This window comes from Ixodes scapularis, unplaced genomic scaffold, assembly GCF_016920785.2.
Source record: "Ixodes scapularis isolate PalLabHiFi unplaced genomic scaffold, ASM1692078v2 PGA_scaffold2__306_contigs__length_199485367, whole genome shotgun sequence".
NCBI lineage: Eukaryota > Metazoa > Arthropoda > Arachnida > Ixodida > Ixodidae > Ixodes > Ixodes scapularis.
The window spans coordinates 25,707,762-25,729,294 of NW_024609857.1; the positions used below are offsets into that span (position 1 = coordinate 25,707,762).

At 45.9% G+C, this 21,533-nt stretch overlaps 1 protein-coding gene across 1 annotated transcript; it reads right to left on the minus strand.

Annotated features, from left to right (window-relative positions):
* Nucleotides 1-1,876: 1,876 nt before the first annotated feature.
* Nucleotides 1,877-3,160, minus strand: LOC8039085 (maltose permease-like). The gene has a single exon (XM_040209275.1). It carries the CDS (start codon nt 3,158-3,160, stop codon nt 1,877-1,879), a length of 1,284 nt encoding a protein of 427 aa, XP_040065209.1.
* Nucleotides 3,161-21,533: the final 18,373 nt, after the last annotated feature.

Here is a 21,533-nt window from a genome sequence, read left to right on the forward strand (position 1 = left end):
CAAAGAAATACGGAAGACACGGCGTTCACTGCGGACATGATGACAAAATTATCTACGGAGACACGCCTTAAGCATATTCGAAGCATGTTTACTTCATACACACATATGCTTGAAACATGTCTAAATAATGTGTCTGTATGTTCAACGTTACTGGACCGTCGTACAAAGAAGAAACACGCCTCGGACAGTGCCGCTTTGTATGATGTATTAGCGGTACGAGCGCGGCTTTAACGTGCGTCACACAGTAGTGAAACACGATTGCACGCCGGTACCATGCTTAGTCAGCAGCTAGATATGTACAGATGTCTTCGGAAGAAACGAAAAAAAAAATCCCGCGTGCGTTTTGGCCCGCCTGCTATGTGTCACACGAACCCATGATTGCGCAAGTTGTAGCTGAAGGGTGATTACAACAAATCGAACAAAGGACGCAAGGAAGGGGGGGGGGGGGGGGTCGACATTTATTAAATTACTGTATAGTTTTATACGTAATTGCCTAATGTAAAATATAAACGAATTCATAAATATGTTTTGCCAGGAAAAAAAATCCTGGACAAAACAAGTCGTAGATCTTGAAGTGGTGGGTGCCCGCGCCTTAAAGGTACACTGACACCCCCCAAAAATTGTTTATTTTTTTGTTGCTATTCGATTCATTATGGTGTCAAAAGACTACCCATTCAATACTTTGCTACAGCGTCACGTATATTTTTAATGAAGTCAAAAAACGCAACTGCTCGAAACTGAAACAAAAGCTGAACTGGGGAGGAAGACGGAATATAGAATATAGTAGAAAGTTACCGGCAGTCACGTGACTGTGCAGCTTTTTTTTTTTCAATCAACGTATTTGCACCGTTTTAGAAGCCCTCAAAAATGGGTGTCTTATATTCAGTCTATTTTTTGTACTGAGTGTCTGCCTTCGGTGATCCACGACTTTATCTTTGATGGTTGCGTTTAACCACAGAAAACGGCTCGTGACCACGGAAAAGAGGGTGAGAGCGACTCAAACGGCCAGTTCTTGATCGGCGGTTTGCGGGCGAAAAGAAAAACAAATTTAGAGACGTAAATTGTGTACTGGGTAGTTGGGCTGTCATGTGTCATGTACAAATGAAACCATTGGGGAGCATAAATACCCTGTCAGTCTTGCGAAAGCTCGTGCAGCAGAATTCAGAGATTCTGGGCTTAATCCTCACATCTGCCCCTCCCAATCTGGATGAGGATCGTAGCGTCGTACGGTCGTGTAGCACTGCGGCGTAATGCGTGTTCGAGGCCCCCCGGCAGATATTGCATTAGATACATTTCCAATTTACAGCGCGTAAACTACGCAGCTATACTCTGGCTTCATTGTTAAATACTAAAATAGCAGACCAAGGCCAGCCTGTGATATTAGGAAGACACTTGTCTGACATTTTATTATTTATTTATGTAACTCACTTTAATTTATGTTTATATTTTTGCTACTGCGTATTGCTTTGAAGATTTTGACTTCTCTTCATCTCTCTCAAAAGTATTTATTTTTATTTATTTATCTTTCTTTTTTTCGCAAGAAGCAGCAGATCGGCCTTATCTTACGCCACTTTTGGCATTATAGAACCTGTTTTACCACTTCGCCTTTCAATAAATTATTTTATTTTAGGCAAATGTGGAAGCGCCGTCTTTGCTAATTTCTCTACTATTGTAGTTCCGCTCCCTTCGCTATCTGATGACGAAGCCCTGTACACGAAAATATACTCTAATCCCGGGACAGACGGACGAGAAGGGGATCACAGCATACCATAATATAATAGATAGCTTCTAAACTTTTTTCAAAATTGTGACAATGCAGTACTTTCTGATTATGTTGCGCTGGCGGCGAATGCTTGTGTGGCATGAACTGTGAAGGTCACAAAATAAAGCACTCACCAACGCCTTCGATGCCTAGAACACTCAGGATGCACATCACAGAGGCGGTTGTTCCAGGCGGAGCAGCCTCTTTGGCGAACACGGTGATTGAGGAGATCGCCAAGGAAAAAGCGGCCCCACTGGGGATGGCAGTGAGGAGCGTGTACCACGGATCGCGAACAAACGAGAATCCAACGTGCCCCACCGCATGTAAGGCAAACGCCAGTGAACATACCGGAAAATAGCCCATCTTCTTCAGGAGTGGTCCGGACAGAAAAAACATAGGTAATTCTACGAAATCGCCCACCGCTCTGTAGAGCCCAACGATTAGCTTGGGTGCCGCTATGTCTTCCAGTAACCACGTGCTATAGGATGAGGTTATCGTGTACAATGCTCCGAGAAGACACGCCCACAGGGCAAACACCGCCACGTGCAGGCGTCCAAAGACCGACCCCACGTCCTTCAGGAAAGTAGAAGGAGCCTTGGTCATCGTTAGTCTCGGAATGCAGCAGAGTAGAAGCATGTCTAACAGAAGGAAAGCAGCGAAGAGGATGAGACACGGAGTGTAGCCGGAACGACCCTCCGTCAACCTGTTTGCTTCGTCTATGAAGAATCCCAGAAGAGGACTGCAGACCCCGTAGCCCAAGGTGCCCCAAAGTCGCTGGCGTCCGTAGGACTTGGCTCTATCGCCCAATAGTTCACAAATCGCAGCATCGGATGTTGTGTACGCTGCCCCAGAAGCCAGAGATGCTAGAACCACAGACACCGCGTAAAGGTAGACCGCAAGCGACCTGGGCGAGCGTTCATGGCACGGGCAGGTGAAATCACAGCTTCCTTCCCGGTCGCGGCCTGTCTGATTCCATAGTGTCTTGCAGACCTCGGAGGTAGTGTTGTCGAGGCTGAACTCTGCCTCAATCTTGAACAAGGCGGCATCTGGCATGCTTCGCCAGCAAGAAAGGTTGCAGTTTAGTGATTGTTCAATGCAGCTCGAAGATGCTTTCAGGTGTGTTACTTTTCCTCCAGAGCATGACAGCATTCCTGTGAGATATATTTCCCCTATTGGAATGTACTGACTTGAAAATGCAACTCCATAGAATAATAGAGCGGTCGTTTGCAAAGCTAACAACACAGCGGTGGCGTTTTGGGTTCTATCAATAATGAAGCCGCAGAGAGGCGTGAAGAGTATGACAGCCAGAGGAATTAAGGTGAAGATGTATGCCACGGTCGTCTCAGCAATTCCATTACCACGACCCACAGCCGAAGCGTACGGTTGCACACAGGCCATCGCTGTAGTAAGAAAGAAAAGTTAACGTGCATGAATATTCTGAATCCGGTCTCTCTTTCGTTTTAGGCCTGGACGAACATATATAATAAATGTATATTCACACGCATGTGCATCAAAAACGACGAGCGTTCAGCCACCGATCCTAGTTTCCACTGCTGCCGCGGATCGGCGCTCTCAACTCGAATATGGTGGGTGGGTTGCTTAAAAATGTCACAACTATGACGCCTGGAACGCGTCTCCGACTGGTGTTTTTACCGCGTCCAAAAAAGGTGGTCCCTCGATATTCCCCTTATGACGTCCTAGATGTGTCACGTTGTCGCGGCAGCGATCCTGGTGGTGTCCCACGGCAGACGCCGGATCTGCCGTGGGTCACTTTCCAACTTGAAAGTTTGCGGAATCTGTAACAGCCAGGAGTGGGAACGCCGAGGCGACGCGGCACTCGCGTTTGCTCCTACATTTTGCCGAGACTTCTACGCTCAACCACCAGGGTCGCGACATCCGACAGCTTGACACGCCGGCTTCAGTGACGTCATTTGATGGTATTTCGTGAACACTTTTGATGTGTGGGCAGGATAGGACTCTAAACAAAAATTGTTGCAGAAATTGGCACTAAACGGGAAATAGTTATCTTGGGAGACATGAATGCACACTTTGACGGATATTCAGATTCTACAGGGAAGATGCTACAAGAATTTTGCGATGCTCTTAATCTAGTCCTTGTTACGCGAAAGCAAAATGCGACGGACCAATAACGCGGGAGAGGAGCAATTAACACTCAACAACTGATTACATGTCTAATGTCTAGCGAATTTTATAACAAATTTGCACACATGGAAATCGATGAGGAAGGCACGAAAAATTTATGATTTATCATAAGCGACTTAAAATAAAGTATGGTGCAGCAGAACCAGAGAAACAAATTCTGGAACGAGAAAGTATAAATACAAAACTTGAAAGTATAAAACAGAGAGGACGAGGACGGGAACAGGACAATATGTCCTGTTCCCGCCCTGGTCCTCTCTGTTTTATATTTTCAAGTTTTGTATCTATTAACCAACACGCTCGTTTTCAATTGAGAAAGTATACTAACCGTAAACGATGCCCAGTACAAGAAGTATCGGAACGAATTGAGGCTATAGTATCCAGAAAACTGGGAAAAGAATGGACATATGACGATTTAGTAAACACCTTTAAAACAGGGTTAGAGAAGTTCAAAATCAAACAAAGCGGAAGACGGAGAAGAAAACAAACACCATAAAGCAGGTGGGACAGTGAAGTTAAGGCGGCCATATATCAGGGCGACAAGAGGCCTCAGGGGAACACAGGTGGGCGAAGAAAATGGGGGACAGCCGCTGAGATAGCATCGAAATGGAAAACGTTTAAGAAAATAGAAGGAGAAGCATCTGCTCTTATCCAGGCCAAGATCGGTAGAGCTGGAGTGCAGTGAATGATGGAAGTAAATCAAAATGATAGGAATGCAGCAGAAGGGTTCTGGGAGCACATTTTGCAACAGGTATACACAAATTATATGGTGGTTATTATAACATGGGAAGCAGAAATTACAAAACCGGCAGAAAAAAAAAGAGGACTCGGGCAGGGTTGTCCCCTATCACCTCTACTTTTTATGGTAATACTTGAGTTGAACGGAAACGAGATGAGAAGAGTGCAATTTAGGTTTTTACCTGCCATACATGGATAGAGGGTGAAAAGTAAACAAAGTTATACCAGGAATGTTCTACACAGACGACATACTGTTAGCAGATAGCCGGGATAGGTTACAGGAGCTGATTAAGATCTGCGGAGAGGAAGGAGACTGTCTGGACCTGATATTCAGCAGCGACAAGTCGGATATAAGAGTTTATAACAATGAGAAGGGGGACCCGCTTAAAATTCAAGTCGGTTTAGTAAGACATGTAGAGAAGTATAAATACCTAGGACTATGGCTGGATGGGAGAAAACAATACTTAAAAGAACAGAAAACAAATATGCTAAAGAAAGGACAAAGGAATGCTGCAATTATGAAGCATATGGCAATATGGAATTGCGATAGATATTAACTTGTTAGAGGAATATAGAAAGGAGCAATTTACCGGGGTTCTCTTTTGGCAATGCGATATTATGCAAGAAATCTGATGTCCAGACGAGCTTAGAGGTGCGACCGAGGAGCGTGGGCAGACTGGCACTGGGGGGGGGGGGGGGGGGGTGCATGGGAATACGCCAAATGGAGGAGTGCACGGAGACATGGGCTGGGCATCTTTCGAGGCTAGAGAGGCGATCAGAAAGTTGAAATTTGAACAAAGGCTGGACACGTTTGAGAATATACGATGGGCGAGAAAGGTATATAAGCATTTGTTCATGAACAGTTTGAACACTAAAGGGACTAACCGAACCCGAAAACTAAAATTTAAATACCAACAGCCAAGTGCGGGTGCGGAACAGACTACCTATGTGAAAAAAAAAGTAAAAGAAGCCGAGAGAAAGATGAGGGAGGAAAGTGTGCAGGGAAAATCAGCTTTAAAGGGCTTGTCCGGTCAAATTTTGTATTCGAGAAAACAATTGAATATCGTTGTTATTGCCTCGAGACGCATCGTACGTGCAATATCTGAATTTTATATGCCCCTCTGCGTGAGTAATTGAATTTATACTGCTTAAATCGCATTCTAGCGTAAACGCTGCTTTCGTTGGCAACATTGAAGCTCTGATGTCACAAAACACAAAGCAAGCATTTGTGTCTCGTCGTTCGCCTGCGATGTGAACGGCTCAGCGTGCTTCGTTTTTGTTGTTTTGCTCGACTTGTTTCGCGGTTGGTTGCCACAACCACCGGGCAGCATATGCAGCCAAGACATGACGTTCCACTCTTTTCCGCGAGACGTACAGTGACGAGCAAAGTAAATCGTCGCCGTGCGTAGAGACTAGGTTCCCGTCAAGATCGAGATCCCGTTTAGGCAGCAATCATCTCGCAGAAGACAGCTACGAGCTGAGCTCTAAGCGGACGAAAGGCTCGTAAGGTGAGGCGTGACGTTGTGCCAACGATATTAAACTACGTCCGTCCGCTCCTCGCCCAAATCGGGTCAATCAATTTGATTATGCAGCGAAACCGAAACCAGCAGCTAGGCCATCTGGAAACGATACCAGAAGTCGTATTTAGCACGCGTGAAGCCCGATTCTGTTTGACCCGCATGTAAAAATGGAGCGTGACTACGATTCACCAAGCTCGTCCAAGTCAAGTGACGACACGCATTTGAACGATTCGCCGATTGCCTTCGACCCGCGGACGTCGCCTCTGAGGGAACGATCCGCAGCCTCATCACCGCTCCAGCGGATCCGCCGACATGTGTACCCTGATGCCGCTTCAGAAGCGAAATCTGCATCCTTTGATTTGCAAGCGCCCCTAGTTCGATCGGTAGCCGTCGCAGTTGTGTTTGCGCGAAACGGCATACGTTTGCTCGAAGCTTATGGCTGTTTGCGAGTAATATGCTGCTAAAAGGCGTGACTCTTTTTACACATGTTTGGGAACTGCATTAAAAGAACCGTATTTCAGTAGAACACAGCCTAGGAGACTATATAATTCGAAACAAAATGCAAGACATCCATCGACCAACGCTTCTTATCCCGACCATCCGACAAACCTTTGCGTTTTGTGACGTCACGCAGCACCTACGGATGAAAGCCATTGACACTGGCGAAATTCGGGGTGCAGTTTCGTACCTACGCTCATGAAAGGTTTAATTAACAACGGAAGGTTATATATCAAATTAAAAATTACGTTTGTCTACATGAAGGCTTCCTCGACGTAACGAGTGCAAAAACTTAAGTACCTCCGGTTTCGACCGGACAATCCCTTTAACTATGTATAGGAGAAGAAAACAGGAAATAAGGAAGGAACATTGGTATGATAATTCACGGGAGAGCTCGTTGTTATTCGAGGCTAGAACAGGAGTATTGAGGACTAAGACATATAGGACAAATTATGAGGAAATCAATTCACGGTGTGCTGTATGCCAAGGGGAAGACGAGACAATGGAAATGTGGTGTTGAGGTGAAGAGGGCTTGCTCCCGCCCTCCCGGAAGGGGCGACGGATTTGGCCGGAGCGGTGGGGTTTGCAGACGAGAATGAAAGAATGAACGATAAGTGCATTTTTATTACAAAAAGGAGATTGGAAGACTGGTGGAAATTGTCTAAGGAGAATTGGATGACGCACAACTAGCTGACACAACTGGGGAATGGCGGGAAAGAGGAACATTAGGACTCCCTCCCGCGTGGTTCCGGCCCAACATATCGACCCTGTCTCCAGGTGGGCCCAGTGCCGGGGTAACGCCGACTAGGTTTGCCGAGAGCAAAATTGGCAACTCCCTCGCCGGGGGAAGAGGCGGTATGTGAAGTTTTTTTTTTTTTTTTTTTTTTGTTTTTTTGTTCGATTTTCCGAAGGTCATTCTGGTCCCTGGTGATACCTCACACCGCCTGGTGATAGTTCCGAAATTGCAGAGGGTAAGCAAATTGGAGAAGGAAAGAAATTATACTTTCGGTTCTTAACTTCTAGGCTAGGTGGCACAAGCTACCGCCCGATATAAGCACAACCGTTAGCATTTATCCATACAAACCAGTCTGAAACGCGCTGCAGGTGCCGTAGTCATTACAACGTGCACCCAGAGCTCCAAGAAAAGAGGGAAACGTTACGCGATGCTAAATAACTGATCAACAAAAATAGCAGCAAGTACACAATCTGTAACTTCGATATGGTGCGTTGTTGGCCTCTTTCAGACTTCTGTTAAAATGCGAGTCACGAAGTGCAGTTACGTGTTCCAGTTGTATTTTTTCAGGACTGTATACACAAGTTTGATGTCATTAAGGAGCGGCCGCTTGCTCTGTGCAAGGTAAGCTGTTACGCGGAACACCAGTTGAACGCGTTAGTGTGGTGATTAAGGTACTCACCGGCAAGGTAGAAAAAGTAGTGGGCTTTCAGCGGCAGAAGACGCCTATCCACTGAAGATGGGTGGAAGTTCATTTCTCAGCAGGCAGCGGTTTCCTGAGGTTCGGCAGAATGAAATTCAGACTACGCTCATTTTTAACCAATAATTAAAGGAGAAAAGCTGCACGATGACAAAACTCTAGCTTCACCTTAAAACGTCTCATTATCAATTCGACCCTTTCTCATTTGGATCTTCTCGTTTGAAACTTCTAAAAACATGCAAATCGGTTTGTTCGTATTTGGTTCCGTTCGCACTATACGACCGAATGACACGTAGTACCTTCTCAGCCCTGGATTGGCTACGACGGCTACAGTATGGAGTGGTGGTGGTGGTGGTGTGTGTGTGTGTGGGGGGGGGGGGGGGAGGGGGGGGAGGAGGGGGGGGGGGGGGGGGGGGAGAGGCACTCCGAGTGCACCCTTTCGCGGCATGGGGAAGAGGGGGACATACAAAGCCGCGCTTTCACAGAGGAGCAGTTCGGTTATTTTTTAGTGTCTGCGACCACTTCCGGACAACCCTACGAGAGGGTCCTGACCACCGCTGAATGATTAAACCACAGGACGTTTTCCAAAGCACTGGTGCGCATGTAAGGGAGTTGAGATATGGGGTGGGGAAAAGGGACTTCAAGAAGCCCCTTCGGGGATATTCGATGACCAAGTCATCGCACCGACACCTCGAATAGACCCCCCCCCCCCCCCTCCCCCCCACTCCCCTTTAATGTTTTGTTTGGAGGATGAAGCACGAAAGATGCAACGAGAACGGACCAAATCCGACGGGCTCCGCGGAGAGGGACGTTTTGAGAATGATCCTTTTGAGAAGGTACAAAAGACAAGGTCGAAACGAGAACAGGCTCAAACGATAACCACCCCTATTCGTTACCTCATCATATCCTATAAAAAAAAACTAAAAAAAAACTAAAAAAAAAACAAACGTGCGTCTATTTTTCGCACAGCACTAAGAGAGCCATTCACCGCAATTTACGGAGGCAGCTCAGCGGATGACGATGCCGAAACATATGTTTAGACCAAAAAACGCCGTCCGAGTTGTGACATTAAGCAATGCAAAACGTCACGCTTGCATTGCTTAATGTCACAACTCATACTGCGTTTCTTAGTCTAAACATATGTTTCAGCATTGTCATTCGCTGAGCTGCCTCCGTACATTGGGGTGAATGGCTCTCCGAATGTTGCGCAAAAAAGTAAACGCACGTTTTTTTTCTGTTTTTTTTTTAGAGAGTATTAGGTGATCGCACATCATAGAAAAACTCTCACATACGCGTCAGGTAATATGTTTTAGCTACATTGTCTACGATTTAACCTCACGAACTGTCCGCGAAAGAACATCTCAAAGTCACCGACTACTTAAGGAATGCGGGACGGTTTCAAGCATATCATTATCGCTCTGCAGCCGATCAGATTGCCCCACCAGCCTACGCGAACACCGAAGAACCAATCATGAAGCACGGATTGTGAATTAACATATTAAGCAATGCCACGCGCTTCTTGAGGCCCTGTCACACTGAGGCAACAGTTGGACAACTCTATCCGACAACACGAGGAAATCGTGTTGCCGGCGACCCTGTCACATCGCGGCAACAAGAGTCGGGCAACATGTTAGCGCCGCCCGGCAACAGTGTTGGCCGATTTGTTGTCCGACCACCCTGTCACACCACAATGACGGCGGGGACAACAAGGGGAACACTCCGCCATCTTGATTGTTTACCTTCGTTCTTGCCTGGCGCGGCGTCGCTGGAGAGGTGATTCTACGAAGTGGTAGTGCGTTCGAATTGCCGGGAATTACCAAGGGACGAAATGAACAAGTGACTCTGATTAGAAAACTTGACGCTGAAAGTACTTTCCTCCCTTTATTTTATCAAAACGTTCTTCATTCGCTGAAAAAGTGGATAGCCCTAACCTAGGAAAGTGAGATCTCTGATATATGTTCGGGATTTACGTCACCGTATGAAGTGTTTCTGTCCGGCTATTTCTTCCATACAATTCCTATTTCTACTATAAAATTTAGGTAGCACCGGTAGTACCCCAAAGTGTCTTTTGTAGCGTGGTGTTGAGCTGAACTGACACTGCTTAAAAACTGCGACAGCGACACAATAGGCTTTCATAACAATCGGTGGAATAAATATTTTTCAACGCTGTTAGTTTGACTACCGCCTGCTATGTGATCGTTTCATTCCCTAAAACGTCCTGGTTTTTTTTTTAAACAAATCAGGTGTCTGGTAGCGACTGGTTTCACGTTACAGACATCAACAATCATGATTAGAGCGGTCGTTTTAACGCTTCGATTTTTTTTAATCTTTGCTTTCCTGGATTATTTACATGAGACGCCATCAGCGGGTGAGTAGGTATACCGTTTTATTTACCTAGCAGTAATGTGAGCTGGCCTTTTGGCAGTTCTAATTTCAACACCAGTCTGACCGTTCTCGACCGCAGCTGTGACTATTTCGACAATCGCTTCCTTTAATTACGCAGTAAAAACATTTATCAAATATTTTTAGCTGCACGCCATCCTTAATGATTGTTAAATAACCTTTTCCAACCATCTATTTGAATAAGACGTTATTGATAGGCCACTAGCTCTGCCATCGAAGCTATGTCTGTTGTCGTGTTGCCGGCCCGCAATTCGCTCAGCCAGCGACCAGGGCAACACACGTTGTCCAACACAAGTTGTTGCTGTTTTTGTTGCCGAAAGCTGTCATAGCGAGGCAACATTTTTGTTGTCGTTCATGTTGTACTACTTTTGCCGCAATGTGACAGGTTTGTCGCCCAACACGGGGAGCGAGAAACAAGTTGCCCGACTGTTGGGCAACGTGTTGTGTTGCTCTTGCCATCGTGTTGCCCCAGTGTGACAGGGCCTTTAGGCCGCCAGTGACTAAACCAGCATACTGCGCGGAATGTTGCCCGGGAAACATTAAAACGCTCATTTTGTTTTGTCGGGGGACACAATTTGCTCTTTGTCGAATTAGTGACCTAACATACCATCTGTGTGAATCACTATTAAGAGGAAAGCAAAAGAATGTAATGCAAACTATTCATACGAATAAAGCAGACGAGCAACAAAAAAAAAGAAGCTTTACACTTGAATTAATGGGCCGGGTTAGCATTATTTTCAACCGAAAATCGCACTAAATGCTGTACATGCCAAAACCGTCCCGTGCGTGCGTGTGTGTGTGTGCGCGTGTGTGCGTGCGTGTGTGTGTGTGTGTGTGTGTGTGTGTGTGTGTGTGTGTGTGTGTGTGTGTGTGTGTGTGTGTGTGTGTGTGTGTGTTTTGGAATGAGTGCATATATTACATAACAACGGCGAATACTGTTGGTTAAAATCATATTAGCGATCTTTGTTCGATAAATACCTACGGGGAGTTTGAATATTTTTTTATGTATTTAAAGATGGTGTCGAAACACATTCCCATGTCCCGATACTTCGTGTGATTCTTCGTTCTTGTTTCTTTCTTCGCACTCGTGAGCCACCCCTTTTATCACGGCACTTAGCTTATAAAACAGAAGTTGCCCTCAGCTGTGAGAACAGGAACTAAAATAAACGAGTCAGCTATCAGGCGCATCCGTCGAAACGTTTCGACAGCGTCGGGGAGTTTTAAGCAATTGTTTAAATGATATCACTTCTGCAGGACACTTCGGTTGGGTGCAGTGACAACACGAGCCCTGCGTTTCTTGAGCGGTAGGTGACACTTTATGAATGCAGAAATACATACCCACCGCTTTGTTCCTCCACGACAGCTGCGAATCTCTGGCAGAAAGCAAGATGACAAGCAAGAACTAAAACAGTCTCGCATCCAGACAAAGTATGTTGCACTGCAGTCACGTTCTTTTGCTGTTTTTTCCCCTCGGGTTTGTCCTTGAGTTTGGCAAAGCCTCTAGTGTGCGCTTGTTTTAGAGCAAAGCTGTTTTTTTCCCATTGCACGACTACAGTTTCACTAGTTAGCCTGCGGTTCGCCAGCTTTCGTTGCTCGTTCGTTGCGAGCGGAAATCCTTGCAAAAAGAATTTCCGCTCGTCGGTGGAATATTCGTTTACGTCGCCATATTTTCAACCTATACGGCATCCAAACTAACTCTATTGCTATTGGTCATGGTTATCCCAGTGGGTCATTCTGTAGCGCTTTGTATAATTCGTTCGTGCTGCCCTAGCCATACGAGCCGTACTTTCTTCTGATCCAGTGAGGTTGTTGAAGTCACAAACATTCTATAAAAGAAACTTAGGAAGTGACTTATCATGTGAGTGCTTTCTGCTTCGTGGTTTGCCCTTCGGCGTTGTTATTGGCTAATACGTCAGTATTACTGGCTATGGAGCGACAACAGACCCTTTCAGAAATTAAGTGCCATCTATATTGGCTGAAATATCAGTCTAACCTTTTGAACGCCGATGGCTGTTCGTACCTCGACGGAAGACGTAAAAAATTGACGGCGTCCTTCGCCATACAATTTTGTCTTTTTTCGTTTCAGTTTCCACGCTGGCATGAAAGTACCACTTTGTACGAGACGCTTACTTGAGTAAATTTCTTCAGAAACTTCATAACATTGAGGGCCTTGCGAGACAGTGGGCCAAGTGTGTGCCAATTGAATTATTACATACGATTTTGGAAGCCCACTACGCATATCTTGCTGCTATGCGTACTGGACGAACTGGCATCTCCACTGTCCAGGGTCGCAAGTCTCGTCCAAACACGAACATTCTTTGTGTTATGAAATTGTGCGGAAAAAAGCCGAAAGATTGTCACGAAGTTTTTTTTTTCTCACAAAAACGTTTGTCTTCGTGACGTTTTTCCATTCAAGGTGCGAAAAATTCATACAACTCGGCGCTGGACAAGAGCAGCACGAGAAAGCGCGCGGAGACGACCGTGGTTCAAACGTCTGACGTGACGACAAAGATTTTGGACTTCTAGCGAACTGTTACCGTACTACCGTTAACGTACTAACCTTACCATACTACCGATACCGTGGGCTGCTTAACACTGCTTACGTATAGGAATGCGATATAATTTTTTCATGCAGCACATTCTTAGAAGCAGCACTTTTGCACACGGCGCTCCGGCGGTGACATCACGCTCCCCACTGCGCAGGCGCGGCGAACCGCGCCGTCTTCAAGACGGCCTCCGTGACAAAGCCTCTGCGTTGCTGTGCATATCTTTGTGTTTTATTTCTAAGGCGAGTCCGCTTTGACCTTGACCGCACTCGCCGGCTACCGTGGCGACGCATCTGCTTGGCTGTGCTTTTCTTTGTCTTACTTCGGAGGCGCGTGCTTGATTGCGTAGTTTTTTTTTTTACCATCCTTCGGGGACATTAACACCGACAGCTTTTCGCGTAAGTAACGGACAAGTAAAAGCCGGTTCAGACACTTGCGTGTGAGTGCGTCTGACTGCGTAGAGTCGAGAACCGAAAGCGAGTTACCAGCAGATCTGTGCTCCGTATAAAGAGTGGAATTCAATTCTAGGAATCGTCTTGACACGCGATATACGCAGCAGGAATGTCCTGCTTCCTCGCAGCCGCAACGCAGTCAAACGTGCACTGTCTGAAATTACTTCCGATGGCATTGCGGCTTTCTTGGTGGCTCTTGTTCGGAACGTTTGGAACGGATGACGGCCAAGTGTCAGCAGTCCAGCTTGTGCCCACAACAACAACAAAAAAATAAAACTTTTATTGCCACGCACCGCTCCTTATATAAGCGTGTTCTCTGGCGAGCCATAACAAAAACACCATCACCTTAGTTGCGCCCACTACATCTCCCCTCTTAGGATCTATAAGTCCAACCGCCTTGGGGGTCGAATCACAGGACCGCAACACGTGCGCCTCAGCGGAAGCCCTTGTTGCTGAGGCTTTGGCGATGATGCTTGTTGACCCTCACCAGGCGTAGACTGCTGTGAACTTGGTCCTTGGTTTTGTTCACTGGCTGGCGGTTCCCCTGTTGAGTGGCCTTTTGAAAAGGGGACAAGATGCCGACGGTTTAGCTGCAGAGTTCCCCTTCGCGTTTCCACCACACATGACCGTGGTCGCTTGGCGAGGCTAAGCTTAAGGCCTCGGCAATTGACGTTCTTAACCCACACGTCCTCCCTCAACTTCAAGGCAGTCAGAAGTCTTGAAGTATGACGGCGATTGGTAGTTCTTTGCATGTTGTGAGTTGTTTGCGGCATCTCTCGCCTCAAAGTTCTGATGGCTTGGCAATGATGACTCAAGTCGTTTTGGTAGACCAGAAAGTCGAGTTTGGTATTTTCTTCCCATTAAAGGGGCCCTGCAATGACATTTTTACTAATTTTTATTTGCACCGAACCTGAGCGCACTGAACGTAGTAACTTATTGAAACTTTTCAATTCTCGAATTTCGCTTTATTTTAAAAGTTATAGGCAAATTAAAATTACAAAAACAAGCAAAAAATAACCTCCTCCATGGCGTCCTTGGTTGCTTGAGTGGCCGGGAACTAGAGGAGGGCTAGTGAGCTCAGCGAGCGCTCACGGCTGCCGCACTCCGTGTCGACGGCTCGAGTGGCCGCCACTAAAGCATGTTCTGGCTAGGCTCTATGAAGCGGGCAGCCAGGGCGGCTCGCATTGCATTTGCTGCGCGATTAAATACTAATTCGGCATGACGCTTCATTGGCCACAAACGACAGCAAACACGGGGTAAAGATCAGTTCAGAATGGGAGCCACTTCGCGCTGCCATACCGCGAAACGGGCGAACCACCAAACAAAGCTGCTCGCAGAAGGCTTTCGGAACGCTCGGTACCGGTCGGATCCTCCAGTCCCTACGACCGAAGCGCCGCCACGTACATCCAGGACCTTTCCGTGGCGGCGCCTTATCCCACTATTACTTTCTAGTGTACGCCACCTTCTCCACCGCTTGGTGGCGGGTATGTCGAAGGGTCATTTCTTGTTTCCGTATTTTAGAAACTGCATTTGTTTCTTTTCTGATCTAAAATACTGAATAAAAACTACCTTTATAAATAAGCGAAACGGTTCGCACCTCTTATATTTTGTATTTCGACTAAAAAGAAGCTTTTAGCGGCTCTGACCAGTAGAAAGGCCAGGACCAAAGACGTCACATATCGCGCGCTTTCGGTACCGCGGGTCACCCCCGTCGGTGGAGGAGGTTTCCGTGTCGTCCGGTTAAAATATTACGCACTGATATTTAGTTACTCCTCTCCGTGCCCGCTGGCTTGCCCGAACCGCAAGAGACGTGGAAACCGCAAAAAAGGTAGACGCTTAAATATGATTGCAGGGTCCCTTTAACAACTGGGCAGGATCAACGCCATTGATACCAGGTGTGTCTCGGTACGGTAGGAAAACCAGGCACGGATCACAACTCTTTGCAGACAAGTCCTTCACGGTACGCATCATACGCTCTACTTCGCCGTTACTCTGGGGGTACCGGGGGCTGCTAGGCTCGTGGCGAAATCCGTACGCCTGAACAAAGTTTCCAAACTCGTGAGAAGCGAACTGCGCTCCGTTATCTGTCCGCACAACGTCCGGGATCCCATAACGAGCCATGCGACTCTTGGCAGCCGAGATGACCGCTTCCGCAGATGTAGATTCAAAAGAGACGACCTCAGGAAACCATGAGTAAAATTCTACAGTCAGGACGCAGTCACGTCCTTTTAGCTGGAAAAGATCTACCCCGAGGCGCTGCCATCGTCTTTCTGGCATTGAAGTCTGTATCATCGGTTCAGAGTGCACCACACGAGTCTTGGCGCACTTGGCACACACAACTACAATATGTTCCATGTGTAAATTGCAGTTCGGCAACAAACACTTTCTCTGGTGCGTTCGTCATAGCGGCGAACCCCTCGGTGCTCTTCATGCAGTAAGGCCAGGATGCTCTGCCGGAGAGCAGACGGAATGATGATGCGGAGATCCAGGCGCATAGTACGCCTTTGTGGACGCTCAATCGCTCTCTCTTCTTCTAATACGGAGCAATGTGAGCTGGCCCTTTGTTTTTTTTCTGTGCGACCCTCTTCCGCAGTAGGTTACTACCATGGAACACTCTTCATCTTGCGTTTCATGCTGGCGGACGTCTTCCAGCCGACACGCCCGCTGGCGGCAGGTCTTTAAAGACTTCGCCCAATGAAGTGTTCCACACTTCCTACTTCTTGCGAAGCTGGCGAGTCACATGGTTCTCGTGAGAGAGTGTCTGCAGTCGCCAAGAGCTTCCCCGGTACATACTTCACGTTGTACTGCAGTACAACGTGAAGTATGTACCGGGGAAGCTCTTGGCGACTGCAGACTGAGAGATCCAGGCGACTGAAACACATGTGAATCAAGCTGATGCGTTATCATGATAACGCATCAGCTTGATTCACATGTGTTTCATCCGCGGTGGCAGAAGCTCCAGGTCCTTTCCACCAAAAACGGCGACAAGAGGAAGGTGATCTGTCTCGACCTCGAAGTTCAGACCACGAATATACTGGTCCAACCGTAAGACGGCCCATGTTGCGGCCAGAGACTTCTCCGTCTGACTAGCTGTAGCGACCTTACGCGGGTGTTAGGAATCTGGAAGCAAAGGCGACAGCACGCCGAGTCACGTTACCTTGAAATACCGAATGTAAATGTCTGAGCCAATTATTCGTGCGCTTCACCTGCATTAATAGTAGTATATTACGGAATAAGGCCATGAAGTTGTTACCGGCAGCGAGACTAGCAATTATATTGCCTTGGCATTTTCTTTGCGTGTGATCAGGCATTTGTAAATTTCTGATCTTTCATAGGCGAGTTAGATATGGCTTAAGTTTGCATTACGTGAAGTTGATTGAATATATTTCTTTCGTACTGTGGCAACGTTGTGGGGTGATTTCGTCGAGGGTACTGGATGCCTGCTACCTTGGACTCATCTCGTGACAGTTCTTAACACTGTTTACTGCAGGTAAGCGTAGTCCGATATTTTATTTTGATTTTCTTGTTCTCATTTGTGCACTTGAAATGGGGCTCTTGATTTTTATGTTTATTGTGTGTGTGTGCTGTTTGTTCATTTCCGTGAGAAAATTAAGGGTATACTTCGAGTAAATGAATTTGAGTAAGACACACAAGGCGCTTGAGTATGTCCTTTTTGGTGTGTTCTTTTTTTGTGTTTTCGTCCTTGTGTGCTGTTCTTCTCATGTCTAAATAAAACATACATTCATCTTTAATCTGGCAAATTACTTCGGAAAAAAAAATACATATTTGCCGAAGTTCGACATTCGGCAGTTAGAAATTATTCGTGCGCTTCAGAAACATTAATAGTACTATATTGCGGAATAAGGTCATTATGTTATTGCCGGCAGAGAGACTAGCAAGTATATTGTTGTCTTGGCATTTTTTTTTGCGTGTGATTAGGCATGTTTAAAAGTCTAATCATTCAGTAGGCGAGTCAGATGGCTCGAGTTTGCATTATTTCAAGTCAATTGAATATATTTCTTTCCTCCTGCGTCGACGTTGTAGGGTGATTTCGTCGAGGGTACTGGATGCCTGTTACCTTGGACGCGTCTCGTGACAGTTCTTAACCCTGTTTACTGCAGGTAAGCGTAGTCAGATATATTATTTTGATGTTCTTGTTCAGATTTGGGCACTTAAAATGAGGTTCTTGATTTTATATTTTCTTTGTGTGTGTAGTGTTCGTTCATTTTCCAGAGAAAATTGAAGGAATACTTCGAGTAAATAAATTAGAGTAAGACACACATGGCGCTTGATTGTGTCTTTTTCGGTGTGTTCTTTTTATGTGTTTTCGTCCTTGTATACCGCTCTTCTCATGTCTAAATAAAACATACATTCAATTTTAATCTAGCAGAGCACTTCGGCAAAAATATTTGCATATTTGCGGAAGTTTGGCAGTTAGGGTTGGCGGTCATGGGAGTCTGCTGCGGTGCTGAGTAGCTAATGTGGTGTAGCGCTCTGTGGTGTATGTTCTTCCTCTGTCCTTGTCTTAAAGCACAATCATGTTTCCTCGCGTCCAATACCAACTCGCCCAAGAAGCAACACTTGCATATACTAACCTGCTACAGTAGTTGCACTCTTTTGACTAAGATTTGTTAGTCACTTAAGTAAATCTGGGTGACAAATTTTTTAAACATGACCAGTGAATACTAAGTGCTTATTAATCTATAATTGCCACCCGCCATGTGATAATTTTAGTCAATGGTGGTTAGTCAGCAGTTAAACTGGTCACGTCTGGTAAGTATGGTTGATGCTTTTAATGCAGGAATCAGTGGCCCATCAAATGCTCAAATGCGTCTTTGAAAAATCTAATATTTCTTCACGGTTTCTTTCAATTAGGGATGATAGGTTTCTACTTCATATCACATGATTTCTACATTTTTCGGCTCCAGGAAGGCAGTGCAATCTTCCCGGTGGCTGTCAGCTCAAGCCTAATTAATCCTAAGGCGCCCAGCTATGTGGCAGTGGAGGGAGACCTCGAAGCCGCGCCGCCTACTGAGGCAGTCCTGGTTGCATTCTACCTCTACTTCATCTTTAACTATGAGTACCATCACCAGTTCAAGCGCAGATTCATTTCACTAGAGTACTTAATTGATCTGAAACACTGAAATGTGGAGTCACGTGCAACACATTGCTTTCAAATTTAAAATAAATGCAAAAGAAAGTAGTTTCTTTTTTCAATGCCTTTTTATGCAGGTTTAGGAATTTTTTTTATGTCGTTTGTTCAAGGCTTTTTTTTTTTGTCTGACATAAGGCAGGATGGTTGATTCTGAAAGTTACAGAAGGTCAATGATATTGCTTTATAGTCACATTTTTTTTTAATTTCCAAAATCACAGTTTTTTTGGTTTTGTGCAGCATCGGCATACTTAATTTATTTCAGTCTACTTCATACTCGCTGCCTGGAAGCATTCGAGGGTTGTGGTTCCATGTTCACAGTGATTTGTGCTTCCAAGGTTTAAATACAAGATGGTTTTTGGTGGCTTGCAGGGTTTAAATACAAGAGGGTCAAAACCGATTTTTGCGGTTCATTTGAAGCAGGTTAGATCCCTTTGGCCGTCGCGGTAGTTTGTTTCAGCTCATTAGCAGCAGGAGATACGAGCCCTTTCTTCTTTTCACATTAGAAGAGCAAATCCCGGAGTCTGCATTCCTCTGTTCCAGCGTTCATTCCACTACTGTGGATAGGACGGGCATAATGTACTGCTGTCCTTGAGTTGCAACGCAATAGTCATTCTTAGCCGTATCTTGGTTTGTATTGCTGTTTGCAATAGGTGTGATACAGAATCTATGATATATGACAGTACGTTCATTTTGATTCTGATTGGTACAAGACTCAGTCATTTGAGTTCACCCCGGTGAAGCTTGGCTATTCCAAGCAGTGTTCCAAGCATTCACTTTTATTTTCCGGGTAGACACTGATTGTTTATGCACTTTCTTGTGATAATTTTATTGAGTGTTGCAAACTAAAGCCCCGAAAGTGTTGTTCCAAATGCCTTTATTGCGCTTAGTGGTTTCATCTAAGAACTTTAATAATATGTCTAGTCATGCCATTTATTGTTATGCCATTTTGTTTGTGACAGGCATAATAAGGGATTGAAAACCATGGTCATTTACTTTCAGAACTAGGCCGTCTTCACCTATTATAAGGCCCACCCTTGAAGCATGTACTGTCACACCCACAAAGGACCATAGTACCTTTCTTTGGGGGATAAAGGCGATTCCATCAAGTGTACATTCAACCGGTATTAAGGTGGTCAACTGGGCCAGTTGGTTGCTGTTATACATGATGGGGAAAACAGCTCGGAAAGCGCGGACTAGGAAGAACAAACATTACAGGACAGCACTGTCCTGTTGTGTTTATTCTTCGTAGTACGCGTTTTCTGAGCTGTTTTCCTCATCGTGTACATTTAACCCCAAAGTGGATTATAGTTCCCTCAATAAGGGGGTAAAAGTTGAAACTAGGGGCGTGTACTATTGCCCCCAAAATGGGGCAACTGTTCCCTCTAAATGGAGCGAAAACCAGCCCCCTATAGCAGGTGCTGTTGCCTCCAAAAGGAGGCAAAAGCAGCCCCCTCAATAATGTCGTCTTACCTTTCAAGGGGGTCGAAGTTCCCCCCTAAAGGAGGTAAGGGCGGACCTTGAAAGGGTGCACTTTTGACCCCAAGAGTAACTAAGGTTACCTCCAAACGGAGGCAATGTTGCACCCTAACCCAGGGGGTAAGTTTGCACCCTCGCTGCAGGGGTTAACGTTACCTCCAAAAGGGGTTGCCCTGTGTGCAAGTCGGTTACCCCCTTAAGGAGGGTACTGCAGTACCCTTTTTTTTAAGAGTGTAGTTACAAGTCCCAACTTGGGAGACCATCCCGCCTCGTCTAGAGGCTAGACCCCCGTCCCCAATTTCTCTCAATCGAATCCCAAGTCCAAACCTAAATCTCCCTCCAAAATTCTCTCGGCACTCTTTTTGTAGGCTCATAGGGGCCTCCTTTCTCCTCAGGGACCGACCGATCTCTTCAAATTCTACCACTCCCACGTGGTACACTGTTCTCCAATGGTCCGCGAGCTGTCAGCCTGGCGCTCCAACCACCAAACCCAAATTCCTTGTAGAGTCGTTCTCTGCATTTTTCTCAGTCTGGCTTGCGCCAACAGCTAAATTATTACACCAAACAAAAAAGCGATAATTTGACCCTAAGCGGCGAAACCCTCTATATACAAGCACATTCGGTTAAAAGCCACAAGCATCTCTAAGAACGGGCTCTCCCGGTCTGGGTCCGAGCAGACTCCCGAAACCCGAGACGTTTCTTAACGACCGCGGGGGAACCGCTCTGACCTCTCGGCCGCTCTGCCCCCGGAAATGCTCGCTCCAAAACGCCAATACCAACCTAGAAAGCTAAAAAAAAAAAAAAAAAAATTCCGACGCAATTCTGGAAAGTTCTAACAAAAGAAAACACCTTAATTAATAAGCATGATTTCTATATACTTAAATCACCCCTTGTCCCATATACGACACCACAAAACTTCATATCGACGTACAGCGCGCTGACGTCCAACAGACGGCCTCAACTTTTATGAGGTGCTTGAGAACGGTGAAATATACATCATTAAAAGACTAAAGTACGTAGTAAAGACCACAAAAAGAAACACTGAGGTTTTGTAGTAATGCCAAGAAAACCCCGATTACTTCTTTATTTTTTTTTTGTAGTGAATAACACGTACATTAGCTATTTCAATAAGTTGTCCCACTCGGCTATCAAGCCGCCTGTGAAAGTTGGAAACGACGGTTTGACGTCAGCGCGTTGTATGGCGAACTGAAGTCTTGGGGTGTCGTATATGGGATAAAGGGTGTAAGAATATACCCTTTTTTCCGGAGAGTGTTTTGCAAACGGCGCTCCGGCGGTGATATGATGCTCCCTCACTGCGCAGGCGCGAAACCCCCGTCGGCCTTCAGTGACGAATCATCTGCATTGCTGTGCTTTTCTTTGTATTTTATTT